This window comes from Acipenser ruthenus, chromosome 8, assembly GCF_902713425.1.
Source record: "Acipenser ruthenus chromosome 8, fAciRut3.2 maternal haplotype, whole genome shotgun sequence".
Taxonomy (NCBI): Eukaryota; Metazoa; Chordata; class Actinopteri; order Acipenseriformes; family Acipenseridae; genus Acipenser; species Acipenser ruthenus.
Window position 1 is genome coordinate 46,632,238 of NC_081196.1, and position 26,309 is coordinate 46,658,546.

The 26,309-nt window shown below is 36.7% G+C and overlaps 2 protein-coding genes across 3 annotated transcripts in view; one reads left to right on the forward strand and one right to left on the reverse strand.

Annotated features, from left to right (window-relative positions):
• The first annotated feature begins 1,237 nt into the window (after window positions 1–1,237).
• LOC117406678 (WD repeat-containing protein 3-like) lies at window positions 1,238–16,644 on the forward strand. Of its 2 annotated transcripts, none has more exons than XM_034010932.3 (27): window positions 1,238–1,512; window positions 2,934–3,145; window positions 3,532–3,741; window positions 4,131–4,249; window positions 4,431–4,509; window positions 4,860–4,955; window positions 6,838–6,933; window positions 7,107–7,208; window positions 7,400–7,497; window positions 7,973–8,071; window positions 8,245–8,475; window positions 8,793–8,886; window positions 10,490–10,591; window positions 11,008–11,093; window positions 11,279–11,420; window positions 11,550–11,606; window positions 11,721–11,821; window positions 12,065–12,176; window positions 12,379–12,513; window positions 12,827–12,877; window positions 12,976–13,041; window positions 13,254–13,346; window positions 13,777–13,827; window positions 14,277–14,320; window positions 14,591–14,719; window positions 15,240–15,333; window positions 15,925–16,644. In XM_034010932.3, exons 2-27 carry the CDS (start codon window positions 2,972–2,974, stop codon window positions 16,078–16,080), a joined length of 2,817 nt encoding a protein of 938 aa, XP_033866823.3. In that variant the 5' UTR covers window positions 1,238–1,512; window positions 2,934–2,971; the 3' UTR covers window positions 16,081–16,644. The 2 variants fall into 2 exon arrangements, with proteins under 2 accessions (XP_033866823.3, XP_033866822.3); XM_034010931.3 differs by having other exon boundaries at window positions 1,239–1,512; window positions 2,937–3,145.
• Window positions 16,645–20,395: 3,751 nt separating this feature from the next.
• Window positions 20,396–26,309, reverse strand: part of spag17 (sperm associated antigen 17) — a 44,295-nt gene continuing 38,381 nt past the window's right edge. The window contains exons 41-49 of the mRNA XM_034010607.3: window positions 25,849–25,951; window positions 23,842–23,953; window positions 23,260–23,355; window positions 22,707–22,873; window positions 22,254–22,450; window positions 22,042–22,102; window positions 21,799–21,943; window positions 21,076–21,213; window positions 20,396–20,778 (exon numbers count right to left, since the gene is read on the reverse strand). Of these exons, the coding sequence (XP_033866498.3) occupies window positions 20,744–20,778; window positions 21,076–21,213; window positions 21,799–21,943; window positions 22,042–22,102; window positions 22,254–22,450; window positions 22,707–22,873; window positions 23,260–23,355; window positions 23,842–23,953; window positions 25,849–25,951 (1,054 nt within the window). The 3' untranslated portion in view covers window positions 20,396–20,743. The remainder of the gene's footprint in view (window positions 20,779–21,075; window positions 21,214–21,798; window positions 21,944–22,041; window positions 22,103–22,253; window positions 22,451–22,706; window positions 22,874–23,259; window positions 23,356–23,841; window positions 23,954–25,848; window positions 25,952–26,309) is intronic.

The following is a 26,309-nucleotide window of genomic DNA, read 5'->3' on the forward strand; positions in this document are numbered from 1 at the left end:
GAGCGCTCAACTACTGGGTCCATCTACAGCAGGCTGATCTGCAGTCCTACCACCACACTGCACTGCGGAGCTGCTCACAGCCCCCACAAGAGAATCCCCTCAGTAGAATGGTACTGAAGCTCAGCCAAATAAGTCAAATTAATACCAGCGAGCTTCAGAACACCACCAACAAAAAACTCCCAGCACAAAAAATGAAACAAATTAATCTAAATCTGGAAAACAATTATAAAGTACATTGGAATAACGAAATTGAATCACACAATAAATTACAATGCAATCTGGCCCTAAAAAAAGAATTTACCCTGGCAGAATATCTGGTCAGGGTCAAAAAACACAAAACATAGACAGATCCTGACCAAGTACAGACTCAATGACCACAGCCTGGCCATCGAAACTGGCCGGCACAAAAAAACCTGGATTGCCAAAGAAAAAAGGCTGTGCTGTCACTGTGATCTGGGAGAGGTAGAGACAGAAATGCACTTCCTGTTGTCCTGCCCAAAATACACAGAGATACGGGAGAGATATATCCCCCAATTCAAAAAACAAATGGCAGAGTTTAACCTCCTCTCCAATTCGAGTAAAATCCCCATCCTTCTAGGAGAGGAGGAGCGAACTGCAAATCTAGCAGCACAGTATGTGTCTGCCTGCCACAACCTGAGGGACAGTGTGTGACACCCTGCATACACGACCAGGGGGTACTGGTGATGAGGAGGGAGGGAGGGAGGTAGTTATATTGTTCAAAGGGAAGGGAACAATGGTTTTTTGTGTTTGTTATGTTCTGTAATTGTATTTCTGTTTTATTATTTCTGTTTTGTATTATAAAAGCTTTGGCAATACCTGAGCGCTCTCGTCATGCCAATAAAGCATTTTTGAATTTGAATTTGAATTTGAATTTGGAAAAACTGAATTTTCAATCACTGGCTGCACTTAATCTGCGCTGCAGTTACCTGAAGTGTCCCTGGGCATTGATATGCAACAATAAGTAATATCGTCATCACTTCCTGAGGCATGTTGTAATTAGGGTTCATCAGCATTTTACACACTAGATCTAAAGACCAAAAAACAACGAAGTATCGTGCAATAATATGCAATGTTACGGAGACATGACACATGGTTTGCAATCACTTTCAATCGTCTCAACACAGCAGTATTCGGGTTTTTCATTATATATATATATATAGTAATTGGTTTTTCTTTTGTTTTTGATGTTTATTTTTAATTGTAATTTTTCGTCAACCCCTAAAAATCCTCAATCCAAGGTCGCAGACCCAAGTAGTAGGTGATCAAATGTAATTTGGGTAACTAGGATGAAAAAAAATGAAACAGACAATAATTTCTAAAGACACACAGCATTTTATAAAATAATTGTATGGGATAGAAGGCAGGGTTTTTTAGTTTTTAGTGATTTTAAATGATCTGGATAGGATTACGATATACATCGTTCTTCTAGTGATGTCTGAGCGCGTCTACGTCTCGTGAACGTGTACGGAACTGTAGAGTTGTGGCTCTGAGGTAAGTGTTTATAACTTTACATAGTGAACAGTTCCCGTGAATTGATTGCACTTTGTAATGGTGTTTATGAAACATTTTTCAGATTTAAATATAACGTGTCTTTTAAACAAAAAATTCTAATTACGGTTATAGTACACAATCAGATTCAGTTCAATTCGACAGTGGACATACTATACACGTGGGTCTGTCTGTGGAATCGTGCGGTGATTGAAACAAGATCGTTTAGGATTCGTACGATAAAACATAATTACGAAGTTCACAGCATATTTTATTACACGCTCCTATTCACCGTAATGTTGTAAAGCTGCTATGAAACAAGGTCGCTTCAGACTCCATGCATGAAACTCGTGAAGAAATGGAATAACACCAGACTAGTGCAAAAAGACTGCCGCATAACATGTCGTCTTAATACACAGTATGCAATATATAACACATCGTATTAAACTGTTGCTAACGAAACTTAACGTTAATGAATTATGTGTAGCATCACCAAGTTATATTAATAATACACGTTGCAATTAAAAACAGTCCTATCCTATCAGCTGTGATGATTTTGATCTCTCCGGTATGAATGACAGTGCATTGATTAAAGTATATAATGTACAGTATATTTTACTTCAGTTTCAATCAGAAATGTTTGAAATTGCCTACATTTTTGGCCCTATGGTTGCATTTTTTTTTTCTTGGAACTTTATTAAACTTAAATTACATTACTAATAATGCAGTTTTTATTGCATCAAGTGTGACTAACAGATACAATTTGTTTACTATATGAATTTAAAATATATATTTAAAAACATTTTAGACATAAGTAAGTCTAAAGCTGGACAACATTTTGTGATGGAAACATCTACACTTTACACTCCTAAAGGTTTGCAAAATGCCTGCCTCCACTGTTTTAGCCCCTCCTTCTTGAACTAGAGAGTGGCGCTGTAACTAACATTACATCTTTTAATAATGAACTAGTTTCACAGACCAGACTAGCACTTCAGGTAAATTCAAGAGCTAATTTGGGTCTGTGAAACCATACTAGATGTTGTCACCCTCATTTCCTCTACTGTGATTAAAAACAAATTTGATTAAATCCTTTGTTGTACTAGTTAGAGTTGAAATGTACAAAAAAAACAAAAACTTTTTTTTTTCCAACTTTTGACCTCACTTTTCTCCTATCATAGAAACAAGGAAAAGTTTATTTTATCTGATTTGGAATGGCAGCATTTAGAATGATTGTGAGGTTGCCTGGCCCTCACCCAATGGGCCCCATTGACTGCACACTTGTTGTCTGAATAAATATTGAACTCACTTTGTGCACAGCTTCTGCAAGATAAATAATATGACACGATTACGGTTTTGCAGTATTGAATAATCTGCATGATTTCTGTTTCATTTATTTATTTATTTATTTATTCATATTTTCAAAGCAGCTTTGTACCCAAGCTTCATGTTACATTAATCCGCCATGGGGCTGACAAAGCAGTATTTGCGGTACGCCGCCAGCGCAGTTTTTGGTGTGATCGGCAGCCAGAAAGCCAACATTGCCTATGTAACCCTAAGAGGAGGAGAGAGGGGGCGGTATGTGGCAGTTGCAGCCTGCGAACATGTCTTTGTATGGGATATACGTAAAGGAGAGAAGGTAAGTTGGGCTATAAAGAAACAAACCAACCCGTCAAGGAATGGCACATGAAATGTTGTAATGTAGACTGTTACTAAAAATTTGTGTGAAGTAATCTGTCTTTTATAATGGATATGTTGGATAAGAATGATATCAAAGAAAGCCACGTCAAAGGGTGTTTCATCTAATGCCTTCACAGTTGTGATGAACGTGCTGCTGAAAACATTAGCTGAAGCATTTCTCTACCTGACTTCCTTCAGAATTTATTTTTAGATTTGTCTGAAGTTACCAAATGGATGAATCACAAAATGTAACTCGTGAAAACAGTATACTAGGGCAGCTTTAAAAAAAGTCATAAGGCAGGTGGAACACTTGAGTCTGATGGCTGTGTTTGCCTTTTCTTTCAGGTTCTAATTCTCCAAGGTAGTAAGCAGGAGGTGACTTATTTGTGCCCTTCCCCAGATGGTATTCACATAGCTGTGGGTTATGAGGATGGATCGATCCGCATTTTCAGCCTCCTCAATGGTGAGAGCAACGTCACCTTCAATGGACATAAGGCAGAAGTCACTGTCATCAAATACGATCATCTCGGGGCACGACTGGTGTCGGGATCAAAGGTAAGGTTGCTTGTTTTATGGATTCAACATCAGTTGTGAGCAAATGTTCAGTTAGAAGGCAGCACAGACATCGATTGTGATGTCATGGTATAACAATGAACATGTTCTTTACAATAAGAATTAGTTTCGAACATGACTTGACTGGGGTGCCAAATACCAACCAAACATGGTCTGGGCAACCAGGTAACTGATGACCCGATTGATGGATATAAAAAGTTCTTGGTTAACAAACATGGTGTTTAGTTGTTTAATCATACAGATATCTGGTAGAGCTGGCTTTTTTTTTAGTTCATAATTATGGCTTCTGCATTTTTATTATTGGAACAGGGTTTGTTCGTTTGTTTTCTATGTTGGAGAAATGGCAAGATGAACTTAGTTTTTTGTTCTAGGATACAGATGTGATTGTGTGGGATGTGGTCAACGAGTGTGGCTTGTACCGACTCAAGGGGCACAAAGATGCCATCACACAGGCTTTGTTCCTGAAGACCAAGAACCTCCTAGTAACAAGGTAAAGAACTTTTACTGTGATCAATTTCTTTATAATAGCATCAGCATGTGGAGTCAGGTCTTCATTGTTCCAAAGGCTAAAAAGAGTATGGTTGGGTGATGTTGCCTGCAGATCAATATCAAGTTTGTCCAATTGGACTGATGTCTGACAACTTCTAATTATTTTTGTTCCTTTTTATTAGCTCCAAAGACACTTTTGTTAAATGGTGGGATCTGGAGACGCAGCACTGTTTTAAGACTATGGTTGGACATTGCAGCGAGGTAAAGTCCTGACAAGCTGTACTTTTTTTTTTTTTTTTAGGACTGTATTTTATTTATTTCTTAGCAGAATTATTTTTAAATTGGACCAGCAGAACAAGATAGATGCACGTAACTACCAAACATACTAAATTACTGCAAACTATATTAGCTTTACGTTTTTACAATTGCAAAACTTCTTGTTTCTTTCAACACTACATTTTGAAAAGCCCATTTAAAATGAACACATTTTGAAGTAAAAACTTGCCTTGTCCTACTATGTTTTGCACTGAACATTTCTTTTGCAGCAGGAATATACACCAATATGTTGCATATTGTATGTTAAAGTGACAAGCTGAACGTGTTTCCTGCAGGTGTGGGGATTGGTCCTGTTGAGTGATGAGAAGAGAATCATCTCTGGCTCAGCAGACAGTGAGCTCAGAGCCTGGGACATCAACTATCTACAGGAGGTAAAGACATTTATTTTCTAATGAATGTAGTGTTAGGGATGGGACGGTATAAAATTTGCATGGTATGATAACCGTTAAATAAAACACCGTGGTGACCTTAATATCACGGTATACAGTACATCATGCAGGTTATAAAATAAAGGCTTAAAAAATGAAGAAAGACTAATGCAAATCACTTAAATTACTGTAATTCACAAAAATAAAACCAACAAATCACACTTCTTTTCATGGAATGATTTAAACATTTGGTATTTAGTATTTTACTATGCCACATAACTTGGTATGTTTCATTTTTATAAAGACAATCAGAATATAAAAAAATAAAAAAAACTAAAGTTGTACACTCAATGTTATAGTACAACAGTATTAAGATCTATTATTTGCTCAAAATGACGCAGTGCTGTAGTTTAAGTCATTTTAACGTATACAATGAAATAAATAAATAAATACTTTGTTTAGCTGATGGTAAATAGAATTGGAAATGATCGGTCTTATTGCTTAACACAAACATGTACCACAGGTTATTATTTAAGAGCAAATATTAGTTGTTTATTGTTTCAACTGGATAAATAAAATATGTATAGCAAAAAACAATGTATTTTAATACTAAAATGTGTTATTGGATTTATAGCTACACGTCACAACATTGCACAAGTAAGCTTCGATGATTATTACACGTGGAGTTTGTAAAAAAAGATTTCTTCACTTACCTAAGAAAATTGGAATACTGTTATAACTTGTTTAAACAAAACTACGTTGATAATAAGTAGGCTATCCTGCTTCACGCGGGTCTGTGCTCATTTTATTCGAGACATTGGTTGTGTTCTTAGATTTCCGCAGTTCTGCACAGTGTTGCACAGAATCGCGGAGCTGCGCTGTCACTCAACACCCACAGAAATCTGTGCAGATTCTGCATAGTCCAGCGCAGCTTTGAAATGTTACTGCGGGAGGCTGGCTGTGGCTATGAACCAAAGGGACGATGCAGAGATCATGAGTGACCTGTTCATCGTAATACAAATAACCACTAAAATTACTGCTGCCACCTTGTTAGCGGAGGCGAACGACATTTTATAATTATACAGTGAAGCTGTGAGCAGCCTTGTCAACGCTATATTAAATAAATAAATAAATAATTTAAACAAACATAATGTATTAAATCTGTGATAAGTGATGTATAATTTTACAATAAAGTTAATGTTAATCAATTACATTAAACTGACAGTTGATAATCCAGACAAAATATAGCACCTTGAAAATATGATCTGCGCTGCACAGTTTGGAGATGGCGTTTCTCTAAAAGCTGCGTGTGACATCAGAAAGACACCAGCCATGAGCAGCCGGCGCAGCCAGCTCTGGGGAACAGAACGCAGCGATGAAACGTGGATTCTGTGTCGTTGACAGTTTCATTCAAAACCATTATCAAAATATAGTATCAGTTCACAAAAAGATCTTCCTCAGACACTTTGCTAAGGCTGCAAGTACCATCGCCTGATTTAGAAGAAGCGTGTTTGCAGTTGAAAAAATGCGTTAATCTGTGTATAAAGGAATTACGATAATTGCGGTGTAGAATAAAAGGAACGATATTAATACCCTAATGTACCTAAACCGCGGTAAAACGAAAAACCGGTATACTGACCCATCCCTATGTAGTATACCTATCTATCTCTGTATAGCTACCTAAAATCAGGAATGGATCAAACTGCTATGCAATATGAGTCTTATTTCCATCCCTTTATATATATATATATATATATATATATATATATATATATATATATATATAATATAGGGTGATTAGAAAGTAAGGTTGGTAAACTTACTTTCCAAACACCCTGTATATAAACTTTTTACTGATTTGCCAATGGTGTGTGTTCTGATACAGGGTAAAGAGATGGGGGAACCAGAAGAAAAGAAAACAAAAGGACTGCTGGGACACTCTGAGGAACCTGAGGGGGAAGTGGATGAGAACCCCGAGGAGGTAACGTTGTTTTAGCTGTGATCACACAGGCCCTTCTTTGTTTAATTTTCAGATCAACAAGAAGCAAAAAACTAAATAATTAATTTTCATATTGACCAAAGAAACGAACGAACAAAAGCAATCTAATCTTGCTGCTTATTTTTTTTTTCATTGGTAAAATTCTTTCCTTTCAGCGCATCTTGAGTTGTCAGAAAGCTGGGTCCATCCTACGTGAAGGAAGAAACAGAGTTGTTTCCATGGCAACAGATCTGAATTCTAAAATTTTAGCTTGTCATGTGAGTACTGTTTTTTTTTTTGTTTGTATTAGAATCATCCCAATAGAGTTAAAAAAAAAAAAAAAAAAAAACTCTTGCAAAACTATGAATAGTTGCTAACCATTGAGGTGTTTCCAAGCTCAGAGCCTTCTCACAAGTGTGATTCTGTCGTGTATCTGTTGTGATTGCTCTCTTGTGATTTCTGTTAACAGGGAACTGACACTTTATTGGAGGTATTCCGTGTACTGTCAGATAATGAGATTAACAGAATAATGGAGAGGAAACTGAAGAAAGCAAAGAAAAAGGCAAAGTAAGATGTTCATAAAACCTAAAAGTATGCACCACGTGTGGTTAAAGAAGAATAAGAAGTAAATTGCATTCATATTTCACTACTTCACACACATTAACTTAATTGTGGTTATTATGCAGCTAACTTAGTGCCAGAAACCGTTTGATTGGACAGTGTTCATTTAATCTGTTCAATAATCCACAATTGCGATTGCTGTTAAACACAAGTGTGTTATTTCAACGCAGTTATTATCTTATTGACAGATTACAGTCAGGAGGAGTTGGCTACTTACTGATTAATCCAGTTTTCAGTTAAATTGCTATTAATCATCTGAATGGAAATCATTTTATTGAGATTCCAAGAGACCATAAGGTCATCACTTCTATAGAGTGGGTACAAGCACACACACATACATACATCACGACTGACCTAAGACTGAAAAGCATATATATATATATATATATATATATATGCTGTATATGTGTGTATATTTTAGACAGCAGGCTGGAGAAGATGAAGAGGAAGTTGTGGTGGACAGGTCTCTTCAGGATGAGATCCAGAGAATTTCCAGCATCAAAGCTTCTGCCAAGATCAGGTCAGTCTAAAATCAGAAATGGGGAATTCATGACTTCTTTTTAAGTCTCTTCCCTAATGTTTGAACTAAAAACAAACCACCAATATTTGTTTGTAGCATGCAAAATTGCAAGTGCAGGCATTGTTAACAATATGTTTCATTATTGTAATATTTGTCTGTGCCCGCTATTATAGGTCGTTTGACTGTTTCCTGTCCCCGAACGGAGATCTTAAGGTGGCGTTACTGCTTCAGAACAACACAGTAGAAGTATTCGTCCTGAAAACAGCCGGCAAGACTTCTGAATGCACCAAGACTGCTCGCCTAACCATCGGTGGACACCGCACTGATGTCCGCACCTTGGCCTTTAGCTCAGATAACATTGCTGTGCTTTCTGCCTCAGCGGAGACCGTCAAAGTCTGGAACAGGTTTGTCTGCGTGTCACTTTGTTTTTAATGCCTGCTAGGATTGGAAAATCTTCCCGTCAGCAGCAGGATCTGAGCACAGGGGAGGTTGTTGAAGAGGGTGTCTGTTAGCTATTCTGTGGTTAAATATGTACAAAAATAACATGGGGCAAAGTAAACTCTTACTTCACATGCTATGTACACTGGGTAATTAATTTATATATATATATATATATATATATATATATATATATATATATATATATATATATATATATATATATATATATATATATATATAAAAATACATTTTTTTTTTATTTATTTTTTATTTTTTTTAGATCAACCTTGCAAGTTATCCGAACGATGGCTTGTGAATATGCGCTCTGCTCGCTTTTTGTTCCTGGAGACAGACAGATCATAATAGGAACTAAGGTAATGGTGTTTTCCAGAATATCTCAAATGAAATGGGTTCTAAGATATTACATTTTGTAACACGGCTTGAAAAAATAAGAACCTCTGATTGATTAAACAGCATCACATGGCCGTGCGTATATATAGCGTATACCATGGCTTGCATACTAATGAGCCGCTTCACACTGAATAATTCACTATGCACCACTACATTTTAAATTCCATGACAAACTGCCATTTTATTTGTTATTAGTTAAAAAAAAAACACAGCCAAAAATGAGTGACATTTCACCTATTTCCTTTTAATATATTTGGGGATGAAACTCCACGTAACTGGTACAACACCAACTTTCTAATAAATAAATAAATAAATAAAGTAAGTGCACCAGCAAGAGTAGACACATAACAGTAGATGAGGAACAGCTAAATGAAATAGAAGAAAACAAAGATTGAAAAAAACACTAAAAAAACTACAGCATGGGCTGGTTAATGTAGTTAAAGAAAAATATGTACATTCATTTTCTCAACAACATTCAGGGAATTTTATGCCAGTGCAAGAAGTTCAACTGGGGACCAGTATTCAGTCTCCAGTTGTATAATGCTGAGCTGGACTAAATAGATATTTTAACATCTCTGCTGACAGCTAGTTTAAAACCAGCAATAACGTATTCCTGTCAGTCATTAAAACTCTTTAGAAAAGCAGGTAAAGACAAGCCCAGACACCACCCCCTGAATTACCGGCCTGGATTTTAAGCGTCTGCCGAAAACTGAGGCACTGTCCTCTGACACCGCGGTCGAATTGGTGCATAAAGTCTGGTTCGATCATCAACGTAATCTTGCAAGACTTGGATTTGAGGGTGTCTGACAACTAACAAAAACATCTGTCGAGATCCAAAAGGATGAAAACAGGCTTGAATATGTGTGCTTTGCATATAACGAGGACACAAACTCACCTCAAACCCAGCTTCAGCACAGCTGCTCCTGCCTTCCTCAGTGTCATTTAAAACTCCGCTCATCATCAGCTTGTGATTACTCCTCTAGTTTCTAGATGCCACTTTCGATGCAGAAATTCACAATAAACGGACATGTGCAATTTATTTTTAATAAGTGAACAACACATGAAATTAAATTAAATTATATTTGGAACTATATTACACTGTGGATGTATACATAATAAGAGTTTCTGGTTTTGTCTTAATTTAAAATGTGTTTTAATTATTTTTCTTTTCACAAATGATAGATAGCCGTGTTAGAAGCGGTATAAACCACTTCGGGCCGTGCGGTTCCGATGAGATATATATATATATATATATATATACCACTTCTGGGGCTGACGCCTCGGGCCTCATCACCACCCCAGGCGTGGTATATATCATGGGAACCGCACAGCCCGTCGTGGTTTATACTTTACATAAGTGTCAATGCCTTTTGATGAATTTCTTCAGCGTTTGTGTGCATCGATGAATGCAGACATTTTTAAAGCACAGTTTTTTCAAAGCGCAATATATTCTTGCCAATTTTTGTTGTTGTTGACATTTTCTTTATTGTACACAGTCAATCCAAGAACGCACCTGTGATTTGATGTCCCCTTTGCCTCGCTTGTCTTTTTTTTTTCACCCTACAGAATGGAAAGCTGCAGATTTTCGAGTTGTCCTCTGGAATTCTGTTGGAGACTGTAGACGCCCACGAAGGAGCACTGTGGTCAATTTGTCTTTCTCCAGACCAGGTATGTTTGTCTTTTTGTTTCCCTCACATTGTCTTTTCACAGTTTTTTTAGAAAATACCAACTCCATTCCACATGTACTGCTTCTATGAAGTGTGGTGTCAGGGTTAGACTTTCTTGCATTAGATTAGCAGAAAGTCACTTGGATGTGGAGTTCGTAAGAATGTAGTCTGTTGAGTAGCCTGTGAAAAAAATAAAACCAAACCAAACATGTTCTTTGTATTGGGTTGAGTTTGTTTCTTAATTTTGACAAACAAGCAGCATAAAAGACACATATACTGTAGTTTTACATATTGTAAGTATACTGAAACATATGGTACACAGTAATACAATAGAAAATGTTAACTTTTGACGCATTAACTGTCCTATCAAAGCTTTTTATTTTATTTTATTTTATTTTATTTATTTATTTTTTTTAGAGAGGGATTGTGTCCGGAGGAGCAGACAAGATGGTCAAATTCTGGGATTTTGAACTTGTTAAGGATGAGAACTCTGTCCAAAACAGGTAAGAAAGCAAGAATATTTACTGGGGAAAGTGATTTTGAAGTTATATTTTAATTTAGGTAAACAGTATCAACAGTAGGATGTTCGAGAGATTTCTTTTGTTGCATGGACCAATTATGTAATTGTTCGATTATAGTATCTGGATGTTATTCACATGACTGCTGACTCACCTGTGCTTTTTCTTAGCAAAAGACTGACCGTGAATCATAAGCGCACCCTGCAGCTGGACGAGGACGTCCTGTGTGTTCGCTACAGCCCTAATCAGAGACTGCTGGCTGTGTCCCTGCTGGACTGCACTGTCAAGCTATTCTATACCGACACACTTAAGGTAGGGGCTTCCTTAAATAAATAATGTGTAAAAGATACATTTGTATCTTTCTGCATCTCTTATCAAATCAAGCGCATTTAAAAATAAATAAATAAAAATTTAAAAAAAAACAGTCTGTTTCTCTTTCAGTTTTTCCTTTCTCTCTATGGACACAAACTGCCAGTGCTGTGCTTGGATATATCCCACGTGAGTGTTAAGATTTGATTGTAATATATAGAAGGGCAGTTTTTTTTGTTGTCTGGTGCCTACTTGTGGGATTACTTCCCTGTAGTAAATGTGTTTGTGTTCCTGTCTCTCTAGGACAGTGCATTGATAGCCACCGGTTCAGCAGATAGAAATGTGAAGATATGGGGTCTGGATTTTGGAGACTGTCACAGGTCACTTTTTGCTCATGATGACAGGTAAGGCCATATGGTTAAAGTCAAAATTCTAATATTTTTCAGCCTGAAACAGGTTTATTCTTGCAAATTCTACAAGTTAATGGTAAACTAACTGGATAATCCTTTTCTTGATGTGGTTATATCTAAATGTTCATAGCATATTCATATTTGTAACTGTGTGCTGCTTTGTAAAATAAATATTGATGCCTATAGAAAATGTGATATTATTTTATAAATTGACTTGGCATGCTTATTGTCTTTCAGTGTCATGTTCCTGCAGTTTGTGCAGAAAACTCATCTCTTTTTCACTGCTGGAAAAGACAAGAAAATAAAACAGTGGGACGCTGACAAGTTTGAGCACATCCAGACTCTAGAGGTGAGAAGAGGGAAAGAGTTTACATTTGGCTCATTCAATACAAGAACATCCCTTTTTCATTCTGTAAAACACAGAATGAATAAAGCTAAGCATCTAGTAAACCACATACTGGAGTAAAAAAGGAGTTGCATGGTTGTAAAAAGGGTATTTTACATTATTGGGATTATCGGTTAAATATATCCTGCTGTGGTCTTGTGTTTAGGGTCACCATCGAGAAGTGTGGTGCCTGGCTGTGAGTCCCAGTGGAGATCACATTGTGTCATCATCACATGATAAATCACTCCGGCTGTGGGAGAGAACAAGAGAGACAATCATTCTAGAAGAGGAAAAGGAAATGGTAAAATGGCATTTAAGGATAACATCACATTTTACTGTTGTAAATTCATTATATTTTTGCTATTGACATTAGTCTTGTGACACAGAGAATAGTATTCCAAACTTTTAACCTCTCCCACCCCCTTCACTGTTAACAGGACGTATAAAACAATGTGGCTACTGACCTGCAAATAGTACCTGCTTCAAGGCTATACTGCTTGGTTTAGATGAAACTATGAGCATTTGTTAAGACATGATCTGAATGTGCAGTAAGTCAGGGCAATGCTGACGTGTAATATGTTCTTTGATTTATTTTCTTTTTTTAATATAACTAGCAAAGAGAGGCAGAATTTGAAGAAAGTGTGGGCAAAGGGGATGAACCAGTGGTAAGAGTTTGTTTCTGATTAAAAAGTAATGCGTATTTTTGTAAGCAAATGCATCTGCAGAAATTCTACACACTGCTGATACGTGTTTGTTGCTTTAGGTTCCTGGGGAGACCACAGGGGAGGCCAGCCTGGCTGGGAAGAAGACAATTGAAACCATTAAAGCTGTAAGTAAATTTAAAGGGCTAGAACAATGGCTACATTCTCATACATTGTTAGCCACACTACATATATGGCCTACTGAGACTGGCAGTGGCACGTGGCAGCATGTTTCATTTTAATTTAAGCCACATTTAATTAATACAGTTTTGACTTATGTATTAATACATCCATTTGTGTAAGTCTTTAGAGTTTGTGACATGCATCATTGTTTGTGCAGGCTGAACGAATTATGGAGGCCTTGGAATTATACAGGGAGGAAAGCAAGAAGTTGGAAGAACACAAAACTGCTTGTGAAATAGCAGGGAAACAGGTAAAATAAAGGATAGCTACATTATTAGATCTATTTTAAGCCTTTATAGAACCTTTGTCAAAAGTGCTTACGGCAATGTGATTTATACTTGGTTATTAAAGATGAATTATTCTGTACAATTTTTTTTTTTTTTAAGAAATCTTCAAGTGAAAAGAAGAAAAAAAAACTGTTACCTGTCATGCACTTTCATATAATATGTAGGTCTCATGCAGAGTTTTGAAAGAAGCAAGTTAAAATTTTTAAAATCACATCTGGTACATTACTAGGTTTCGGAACCTGGACTTGTCCCTGTCCTCTCAACGCGTTTGTTTCTTCAGCAGAAATTTAAATCTCAATTGAAGCTCAATTTTGGACTGCAAGTTCAAGCAATATTCTAATACCACTACGTGGGTGGGTAAATAAAGTTACATCTTTATTTTCTTTTTAACAGTTACCTCCTCCTACAATGAGTACAATCCTGATTGCCTTTGGAAATATCTCTGTAAGTAAATGCTGTATTACAGTAGCGTCATTATATATCATTCCTAAGTGGGAATTCTATAAATGTTTATTGGTGCATTTTGCATTTGAAAGTTATAAGTTTCAGTACTTGGGCACCACTATCTTAAGAACCTTTACCCATTTCTGATGAAACTTTTAGGTTTAGGTTTTGAGACTATTAGAATCTGGGTACATAAGGAGTCGTTTATCTGTCTTGATGTTTATCTATATGTACATACAGTATGTATCTCATTTATGTTTTTAAACATATCTAGAGAACCACATACAGTATTCGACTGATTTTTTTCATGTATCAGAATCTGGGGATATATGGAGGTGCCTGTATGTAAACATGGATGTGTAACATCTACACAGTGGATGTAGGCAAAAGTCTCTTTCTAAAGTGGGAATTTCTAATTTTGACATTTCTTTTTGCTTTTTTATTTTCAGCCCTCTCGCTATGTACTGGCTGTTATCAGAAAAGTAAAATCCAGGTAGGCTGAGTGCATACAGATCTTACAACAGAGTAATTTATTGTAGCATCTTCAGCCCTTGACCCAAGTTAAATAACACAGCCTTTTTAATGCAATCTGCCTTTTTCGTGCAATAACATCTGCAAACTGAAACGGCTTGTATAATACCCACCAAGCACTCAACCCTGTTTATTGGCATGCCTCTTGACAGTGTTTAGTTTGTGATAATTTCACACAGCTGCTGTGCACTTACAGCAGTTACTGTCTTTTTGTGTTTGTTTATGTTCCCAGTGAATTAGAAGAGTCTCTTCTAGTCTTGCCTTTCTCTTACGTTCCTGACCTTCTCACTCTCTTCAACGAATACATCCAGAATGGGCTGGAAGTTGAGCTGATCTGTCGGTGCCTCTTTTTCCTACTCAGGTACAACTTAATGTTTCTGCCGATCTTCAAGTAAAAGACAAGTGGTCTAGTGAGGGAACTAGGAGACGGGAGGTATCTGGCCAACCTGTTATTGAAATTCTGAATCTGTGTGAGCAAGATCTTATACCAATGTCAGTTGTCCATTGTGGTGAATGCCATTTCCTCTGGTATAAAGTATTTCCACAACAGAATTGCAGTGAGGGTGGAGGCAGCAAAATACGTTTAGTTGTATTAACTGCTCAGCATGGTCACACAGTCCATTTCCTAAATAGGTCTCACATAAGATAACATTTAAAACATCAGAATGCAGTAGTTTCACAGTTACGCACCAAACTTATGGGTGGCATCTTACAATTAAGTTAGAGGGGAGAGTGACTTCACCTGTATATCTAAACAGTGACAGTGCTATTGAACAATCTGGGTTATCTTTCCATCTTTTCTATTAAAATACATCATCAAGCCTGTTCAGTTTAAGATATTTATATCCAGACACCTAATATTGACTTTCATGTTTTCTCAGGATCCACTTTGGACAGATCACCAGCAATCAAATGCTATTGACAGTGATGGACAGTCTCAGGACAAATACAATTTCTAGAGTAAAGAAAATTAGGGTGAGTACCTGTTTTAAAATTCAAACATATTACTTATATGTATTGCATTAAGATTTACTACATTAACTTTCTTTTTTTTCTTGCTCTAAAATTTTGCATTCAGGTCTTTCTTAGCACTTCGTTGTTTTACCTCAAACTCTACTCTGTTTACTTCTAATCTACAGTCCTATTCAAACTGAATGGCAAAAATAAGTGTACCAGATTGTAATTGTAAATGAGATTATTCAATGAGATGAGTCTATTCAATTGATCTGACCAGTGGCTGCTCTTAATATCACCGCCATTCAAATAAATAAATAGCCTCTAAAGTTTTGTAGTTGTTCGTGAAAGAAACACACTTAAAACTGATTTGCACAGGGAGAGTTTTGGGTTGTGTGTGTGTGTGTGTTTTTTTTTTTTTAATAATGATTTAGTGTTCATTATTAAGATCCAACACTGTTTAGATTAATTGAATACACCCCAATAACTCATGAGGCTATTCCAGTGCAAATGTTAATACCGGTAAATGCAGTACGAGTAGTTTGAAGTATTTTAGGGTTGAGCAGTGTTATTTCCAGCTGATGTTTGACTTTCCTGTGTTTCTTCTTCCAGGATGTTCTTGGATTCAATATGGCAGGCCTGCAGTTTTTACAGCGTGAGATTGAAAGTAAAGAAGACGTGACCTTCTTTGCTGATGCCACAGACCGGTTTGAGGACAAGAAAAGGAAAAGAAAGAAAAGGGAGAGAGCTATTCTTGCAATTGCCTAAAGTTGTTTTTTTTTTGTTAGTTTGTTATTTAGTTGTTTTTCAGAAATTCAGTGTTCATAAAGAAATGTATTAATGTTAGTAAATTTAGAAAAAAAAAAAAAAATACTGTGACATCTTAAGCACACCTATCTGAAAACAACAATCTGTTCTGGATACTGATCTGATCATTTGCACAATGCAGTCTTAATAGTCTTTGTTGTTCCTCCATTGCTAGTAGCTACTTTCTCCCCTCTTTTTACCTGACATTGTGCAGACATTAAGAAAGAGGGTATTTTAAAGTATGCCACACATCATTCTTTACTGTGGTAGTGGGGGAGGGTAAGTGTTCCACTTGAAAGTCCCACAAGTGGTCTTGGCAGTTCAGGACCGGTACTCCAAGTGTCTGTTTCACAGCTGTATGCATGAACAGTGCTCAGGAACCTTTCCTCTTCCCAGGAGAACACCCCATGATGTAGATCTTATTGCCCAGGGCTGCAGCTCGGTGCTGGCTGAGTCCTACAGGCAGAGGAAACAGTTCTGTCCACTGGCCAGAGAGAGGGCAGTAAAAACTCGGTTACTCTGACATCTGAATAGGATCGCTGCTGACCATCAGCACTGGTGAGCAGTACACCGCCTGGGTGAAGGGCATTAAAGGGACACTGAATAAAACTGAATTTTTAAAAAAACTTTACATGTTAAAGGGAGGAGGAGAATGAACTACAGTTAAAGAGGGTTGCTCCCAATGACACTGCCTAATCTTTTAGATTGCTGTAACAAAAATAGATAAATAGTAATCTCCAATGTAATGAGACAATTGACTTGGCAGCAAGTGAGAAACTACTATTTTTAGTTTACATTTACAAACTGGGTTCTGTTCAATTGAGCTGAATGTTGGCAGATCTTAATAGCACCCTCTCTGGTATTTAACATATTTCTACAGACAGAAACACATTTAAGAGAGACATACACCTTTAGATGTTTTATTTTCATTACCCTAGTTCTCAAATCTGAAATCTCAGTGGCAGTATTTAGATATGCCACTGATGAGCTCATTTGAATGGAACCCATTGTTTTTTTTCAACTTGTGTAAGTGCTGAGTGACTATTGCCCATGCCCGAGTGCCCCGGTGTTTCCTCCACTCACCCATGACGTAGATCTCGTCCCCAACTGAGGTCATGTTGTGGAAGCTGCGGGGGTGCCGCAGTGGGGGCAGGGTCATCCACTCGTCCAGCTGCGGGGTGTACCTGAACACAGACCCTGAAAATACCTCTCCTGAAGAGCCTCCTGCAATGACAAATGAGTGAACAAAACAAGACAATTACCATATCAAAATGTCAGCGATAGAACTTCATATAATGTTCAGCAAAGGGCTGACAATTTATAAATATACAAGGGGGAGAGATATTTAATTAAAAAAAAGTTCTAATTTAACATTTTTCTATATGGAAGACAAACATCAGTGTAAACATGCATTTGTTTAATATGACAGCAAAGATAAGTGGCTTATTTTCAGATCTGAGTGGCAGTGTTTTGTCCTTTTTTCCTAGCTCTTCCTGATGGCCTCTCCATAGCATCATGGAATATGAGTACAATAGCTATTACTAGATGGAAGTAGCTGAATCTGCAAACTCCCCTTACTGTCAGCCACAAAACACTGAAAAACAGTAACATATACTCCCATTACATTAATGTGTTACATGTAAGGGTGTAATGTCTTAAATTTAAATGTAAGCTGGGCTTTTCTGTAATGGGAGTTATTTGTCGCACAGGAAAATCAAATACCCGCTTATCATGATGTGTAACATTTATTTAGAAAAAAAACTGAGAAACTGCATCGTGAATAAAGGTAACGTTATTGTGAAGCATTACTGTGATTTGTTTAATTGTTCTTACCACAAACATTAAAATCAGGAAATAATTTATTTGAAGTCTGTATATAAAACCAATATAAAACGGTATTAAATCTATCAAAACATAAAACAAATCTTTACAACAATGAATTGAGAAAGCTTTCATCATTTTTCATACCTATGGCATACAGGTATTCGTTTATGTCAATTGTGTTTATGTTTTGTATTATTACCAACTACAAATTCAAGTTACAGTCGTATACATGTACTGTACGGAACCACTGACTGCGTGCAGCAGACACCTTTCCACCCAATGAAACCATTTACTCAGCTGACCAAATGCGACCAATGAAAACCACACGTACAAAAGCTAGCTGACAAAATGCAACCAATTAAAACTATGTATGTAGGTGATACCAACGTTTTCCAATTTATAAAAAAACACGGTTCGTTTCTAGTTTAAATTAAATGACTATATATATATGACAGTCAAAAGTGGGGCTAAACAACTGGATGTTGTTCGTTATTTAAAATTTGGCGAATGCGAATCAATTACGAGAAGATGGATAAACGCGTTTGAACATCAGTGTGAACAAGAAAAACAACCAGAAAAAAAGTAACTAAGTACCCCGTTGTACACTGCCTGCCTAACTGACTAACAAGTAAGTCAGAGATTTTATTTATTTATATAATAGGTAACGCTACTGTTACTTTTACCCTACTGTAAACAGCGACTGTCTGTAGCAAGACTGCATAATTGAAAAGCTTATATTAAGTTTACACTATGATGTTCTGTATTATTGTTAATTATTATTATTAATAATGTGATGTGACAATTGTAGGTCGTCCTGGATAAGGGCGTCTAAGAAAATAAATAATAATAATAATAATAATAATAATAATAATAATAATAATAATAATAATTATTATTATTATTATTATTATTATTATTATTATTATTAGCTTTCTATTTCTGTGTGTTTCTGGATGCATTGCTGCCCAGTTTATAATATGTCAGGCCCACGATAAAACGAGTTTGATTGTAATTTGTTTTTTTAGTTTTTTTTTTCTCTGGGTCTCGCTATATTGCGGTTTTATATAGAACACCAAACACGTGTCCTGCTGTCTGATACTCGCCATTCGTTACTCATTTCCAAAGGGCTATGCAACCTGTTTATCAACTGCAATACACATGCGGAAGGTGGTTATCTTCCTCAGCAATGCAGGATTAAGGGCATGACCAATATATTGAAATGTTTCTTTAGACATCCTGACATTTTCTATCCCTTCAGCATCACAGAAAGTCCCATTGGCTACACAGTCCCACCAGTCAGAGGATATTGGATTGCTTCAAATTGAAACAATTTACTTACTTTTAGCAAGGTGTAATATTTCCCACTGTAACAAAAAAATAAAATAAATAAAATAAAAAATGTGATTGTAGGCATAAATGTAGCAGTTAAGCGTGTTTGGCCAAAGGCGACATTAATAGAACATTATTATAAACCGTTAGCAATATAACTTTTGCTTTGCATCTTAAAATGTTACTTTTATATTTGAATCATATTTATTTTAAAAGTGCCTTGTGAATTAAATTCACCATATAAAGTTATTATTATTATTATTATTATTATTATTATTATTATTATTATTATTAAAACATATCCTTTTATGTCACCATGAACAAAATGTTTTTGGTTATAGCTCTTTGTTTATGGTCATGATAAAACATGTGGAAGTTGAAATCAACAATTGGGAACTGGAATTCAGAAGTGGGGATTGGAGCGGTTTAAAAAACATTAAGTAGAAATGATGATTTTACTGTATTTGTCGGGATTATACATTTACGAATTGAGTATGCTTTCTTTTTTTCCCTTGGAAGGATAAGATGACTGCAGAGTGCTTTCAACAGTAACAATGATTGTAGTAGCAGCACATTTAAAATCGTTAATACTGAGAAGGCGACATTGTTCACAATGTTGCATGTCCCATTCTTTTACACTGATACAACACCTTTACCTGAGGCATTTGAGGTATTACTGTGTTATGTTTAGCAATTCCGAAGCCTTCCTTTTCAAAAGAGAACAGGCAAACAGAAAAATAAAAGAAAGTATATGCAAACTTACCACACGAACATTATGCCATGGAATTAAATCATCGAAGAATCCGTTTTACTTTCCATCCGTCTTCTTTTGGCGGGTTTGTTCAACTGGGTCTTTGAGAAGGCTGTCTAAAATCATATGCCGTGCCATAATGAAAATACCAATGAATGTTCTTTCAATTTTTAAGCTTCCATTGCTTGGACTGCTTTGTTATAAACGCAGTGTTACCGCCAGATTATTTAAAATAAAACAGAATACGATCCCACAATCCCCAAGTGACCTTTAAACACAGGACAAGAACTTCTGAGGTTAGTCACATTTGGGGAAAAAAACACTGAAACACGAAACATTAATAACTGGGAAAAGTAATAGAACCATTTTAGGAAACTGACAGCTACGAAATGAAAGTAATAAGATGAGATGCATAAAAAAATAGCCTGGTATCACTGTCAAAACATTAAGATTTTATTTAAAACTTTGGTCATCAGGAATTTAGTTCTTTGAACAAACTTCAGGAGCACTACATTCAATATATTATTTAGTTAATAAGTACATTCAACACAATGGGCATTACTTGCTATTACAATGAGGATTTTAAAACCATGTTAGCTTCACCACTCAGCCTGATTGGCTGAGACCATCTAATGGTATCAAATTTATTAACAATACATAGATACCAGTTAGCAATAATCAGTTTGTGGGGGATTTCTCTTTGTTTATGGAACTTGGACTTCAGGAAGTCTGTGTTATGAAAGTGTTATCAGAATCTGTAAGAAAAAGAAAAAGAAACAGTCACTACGAATGTACTGATTTTTAAAGGATTCTATTATGTACAAGGAAAAAAAATATCACACCTAAGAACTCGTTTTTGGCATTGTATAATAAGCTTTTATGCATTGAAGAATAATGATCCACAATAAAGGTCATTCTTACAGGTATGGTGCATTATTTTTGGACACCATTATTTACAAAAAGATATATACATTTTTTTTTTTTTTTTACTGGCTCTGTACAGTACACATGGCAGTACATTTGATCTCCTAAGGGGAGCACACTGCCCTCACCTGCTGTTGCTTGTCTATGAGGCCGAATAATTCCAAGTCTGGATGAAGGGGTGCTTAAAACAAGGCGGACTCCAGCTGCTGCCTGTCCTTGGGGATACTCTTTTGGTCTGCTCTCATACACATTTTCAGTTAGAACTGGTGAGCTTTTAGTTAAGGTGGTTGTCCTTTGTAAAAAAATATTATAAACCAAATAAACAACAAAATGAATGTGTAAAAAAAGACTTGGAGAGTAAGAAGCGGGGTTCTGAAAAATATAGCTTTACACATCCCCACATATTGCTCTTCCTGCAGTGATTTAGAGGACAGATCTCAAACCCCAGTGCATTTGAGAGGACGTTTTGGAAAGAGCTTTCAAACAGACTTTAAAGTTATAAGTGTAAAAAGTTGTCAAGATGTTAACATTGAAATGAAAAATTACAGGTACGTTATTCAAACTGCAACACGTGGGGTTATATAACGCTATATTTTTCAGAACCCTGCTACTTGCTCTTTAATATAAAGAAAATGGCAAAGATACATATACATAGAACAATGTGCAGTACCTGGAGAACTGATTAAATATTATTGTACCCATGCACGCACATACAAACCCTCACTTTCTGTCACTGTCTCACACCCTTAACTTGCAGAGCTGGCACTACCTACCGGGAAAGGACAGGAATTATTTCTTAATACAACTTATTGTTAACACTCTGGACCATCTTAATTAATAGTAAAGGATATTTGCAGTAACAGGTAGAAAGAAGATCTCCGTCTCAGTTTGAATCTGTATGTGGTGAGCAATATATCCTACCCCTTCAGGATTCGCCAGCCCAATCGCCATAGCATACAGCTCTATTTGCAGGTCTGTCTTCATTCCTGCAGCCACCTGGAGGAGGGCATCAGCGGTAGAACTCAGATTCAAAAACACTATCTTATTATTTTTTTAGCATTTTCAGGGTAAAACAAAGAATTGTGTAAACTTACAGGTCCTGGGGTATATAGCACTCTTAGTCCTGTGCTAGGAGGAGGTTGGTTAACTTTAAACCTACAGTGCAGGGGAAAAGAAAAGATGCTTGCTACATCTAGTGAAAAGTAATTTTCAAATGGCCTAAGTATATAGATTTGACTTCCTGATTTAAAGTACTAAAACCAAAGCACCAGAGCTCTATGCCACCCACCAACACACTGAAACCCACCTGCAAGAATCTATTCCAACATTCCTTAGAGAAACAGTAAAGGAATAGGTATATCCTTCCTTCAGCACCCCAAACGCCACTTCTGCTGGGAAGAGCTCAAATCCACGGGCAGGACCCTGCATTACACCGCTCGCCAGCGGGCCGACAACAGATACAGTTTTCACCTTCCTCCTGACTGGATCTTCAACTTCAAAGAACTAGGTAGGAACCATAGGAGAAATAACAAAATGGATTATACCACATTACCGGGACTGATACTTGCAGTACACTATTATTTATAAGTGTATTTTCTCTTGTTAAACTGCCATCATACATATGAGAAACAACTGTAAAAACAGTAGTTAAAGTGACTTATTTTAACAACACTACATCATGCAATTTCACATTACAGTGCTGCTGAATTAAAAAAAAAAAAAAAAAGACAATAAATAACCTTAGTAGCGATGGCTGTACCTTTTGGTTCGGCAGACCTCCAGGTTTGGAGCCGAGAATAGCGGATGGGAGTTTCACTTTCTCCTTCCTTGACTGCCTGGCCGCATCCACCTTTAAACTATGGTACAGGTTGACATCACCTCCCTCAGAATGCATGCCCTCCAGCTTGGAGCTCATTGGATCAAGCTCTAGAAAAGGTTAATAACAAGCTTGCTAACACTGAGACATAGCAAGATGACAATACCCCACTCTTTACCAAAGCTAACAGTAATCATCTTTATAAAAAGTTCTAAGTTTAAACCTGTTTTACTCTCTCCTCTGTTTCTCCCCCACCTTTCAGTTTATTCTAGATTATATTTCACCAACTGGGGATGAGACCATGCCCTAATTTGTGCCTCAACTGGCAAGTTCATATGAATCAGATTGTAATCGCTACATTATTTTCCCTCAACAGTTTATCTTGTCCAGTCAAAATTACATAATATGAATAAAACAATCTGTAATGATGTACATTCTATCATGATCAGAAACGTGTTTCACCTCACAAGGCTTAGGTGAATTATGTTTAGCTTACTTGATCTTGATGCCATATCGGGATACTCTGCTGCAGATTGTGTTGAATTGTCACTTCCTCCTGCACGACTTGGGGTTGGGTTAAAGGGTCTCTCTGCTTTAAGAACAAAAAAAAAATGTGTTGAACAAACGTTACTTCCATAACACAATCCAATGATACAAAAAAGAAAGGACACCAACACAGCTTATAGCTTACAGTGAACTGCACTTATCGGGATTAAAGACTACTACGAATCTTTCTGCCAATCAGAGCGCATGTTTCATCTTCTCTGTGCCATGACGCATCACAGAGAAAACCTACTCGTAACAACAACCATGCCACTCGAGTTCAATTCAAAATCGCAAACATTTGTTTTTCTTAGTACTATGAAAATAGTTAGCTATCTATACACAAGCAATGACATAAGTTCAATTAAAAGTATGATCCTCTTACATGTGCTGCCTGCAAAAAAGATAACCAATCAAAAAGTAAAATATGTAGTACCAGTAATAGTTGGGATGAAAAATCTGTAAATGTAAATCTATTAAAATGACTTCAAGACAATAAACACAAATAGAAAGTCATATCTAATATAAGCCATACCCTTGTTCACGCCTGGTTCAGCTGTAGGAGCTTTACTAAGGGAATCAGAGAATGTCTTGTTTTTCTTTGTGAACGGTGGAAGTTGCTTGGTTAGAGATTCCATATCTGGGACCTGACAAGAAAAGCACACGCAAGTTACATTCAATACAGAATCCAGAATCATTTACAAAATCATGAAACACGACCCTAAAGGTCAGGGTGGTTAGCAGTGTAATGAATACTTTAGAGTTACAGTAACATGTCTAGGCCAGACTGCTGGGGTACTGCAATGTGAGATATCAATAATCAGGTTCAACTAGGATTTGGATTATTAGGTATGACCAGGTACAGTTTTGTTACCTAAGAAATAACCCACGACAGGGTGTGCGGTAAGACAATTCAACCAACTCCCCAATAATGTTGTTGAAGCTGACACCCTGGGATCCTTCAAGAAGCTGCTTGATGAGATTCTGGGATCAATAAGCTACTAACAACCAAACAAGCAAGGATGGGCCGAATGGCCTTCTCTCGTTTGTAAACTTTCTTATGTTCTTATGTTCTTACCGCACGCCCTGGGTGTGTTGTGAGGCACGAGGCCGCAGGACGAGCCCTTTCAACCACCCAGGAAGTGCGGTAAGAATTGTCTTACCACACACCCTGGAGTGGGTTATTTTGCTTATAAAATGACTACTTTTTTTTTTTTTTTAAATAATATTTTTTTTTAAGGAAAAAAATAAGAAATATATTATGTATCCTTCCAATGAGAAAAAATAGTCCCTGAAGTCTTTGACTGCAACATATATTTTGTACTTTTTTTTTAATTTGCCATAAACATTACATTGAATATTGCCATTTATAGTAAAATTTTCGACCTGAAATAAAATGCCATTCGTGAATTGAAAGCAGACTGATTTCCCACATCTGAGGGAGGATTCATGGAACAGCCAAACACTACACTGCACTGGTACTCGAGGGAGGGGTTTCTGAGTGTTTTTTTTGTAGGAAATGATCCTATTCAGGCTTTGCAGGCTTCAAGAGAAGCTGACCAATCATTTCTGAGGCTGTTTTCACACCGATGGCCGGTAACCGGCATAATTTCCCTAGATTGTAAACTTGCATTAGATGACATGTGGACTAAATGACTTCCGTGTCAGTTTGCGCAGTGCCACAGTCCTTCTCGTCTGGTGCAAGCACAATACTACAATTCTATGCCGAACCCGACCTTGTTTAAAATCCCAATGGTTGTATCAGCAGAGAGCAGGAGAGGTTTTAATTTTGTTTTAAATATGTTTCTGAAATTGGAGGGTATTGGTGAGATGTATCTGTTGTGTCGAGTTTAAACATTGCATACTCGCTAGTCAGTTTTACAAGGTGATATTTAGTTTAATAAGTAGATGCCGCTGCTGCATATACAGTAATTACATGCTGAGTGAGACTCCGCTGCTGCATATACAGTAATTACATGCTGAGTGAGACTTGCGTGGTGATTTCTCAGATGGTTTTTGAATAGTGTTAGTGTTACTGCTACTGTTTGTCTCAGAGTTTTCTTTGTTCTGTTCTCTGACTAAATAAATACCACAGTATATTTGCCAATTTTTCTGTAATTCTTAGTGACAGATGAAAAAAAAAAGATTGTTGAGTGATTTAAATGCTATTTCAGTTGTATGTTGACATTTCTACCTACAGAAATACTGTTTAGATAATTGTTACTATTAAGGTGTGGTAATATTAACAGATCAGGTAAGTAAGTTGGTCTATGATGTCATAGCCGTGCAGTAAGACAATTATTACCGCACAGTCATGTGATCTTGTTTAGCCAATCACAGCACTTAATTTATCCAAGCCATTTTATAAATAGAATTATTGAGTTGCATAATAAAATAACTGGACAAAGTATACTTACCTTACCTAAAATAAAGCGTAGCTGTCAGATGTTTTTTGTCAATGCAAAAATGTAAATGTGATAAGAAACTTGCTCTCTGTCATCAGCGCTAACCAGCAGGGTGCACTGCTTCCAACATGTCTTACCTGTGTAAGCAGGAATGCCTCACCCAGTTCAGATTCAAAATATGGTGGGATTGTTCTGTTCTTCAATGCCACTCTGCATTTCATTTCTTCAAGCTTCTCCTGTCTAAATTGTAATGGGAAGACTTTTAGTTTCTGCTTCCTTTAGAATTTCAAGCTCTAAATTTCTTCCAGAACATGGTGAAAGTTCTCAAATTACTGATGGCACAGTCAGCATAATTCTTATTGACATTGTAAGGGGGTGATGTAAGTATAGGCGCAGTGCAAATAATTGCGGATGCAAAATTCAAACTGCATTACAGCCAGGTAATTATTTTGCACTGCGCTCTAAGCTTAAAAGCAATGCAGATTACTCAACATGCATAAATAATGATCTGCAATTATGATAATGAGGATCTAAGTGAGCACATCGGCCTATTTAGCAGCCACACTTGCAGAGTTAGGAGTACAGAGAGCAGTAGTCA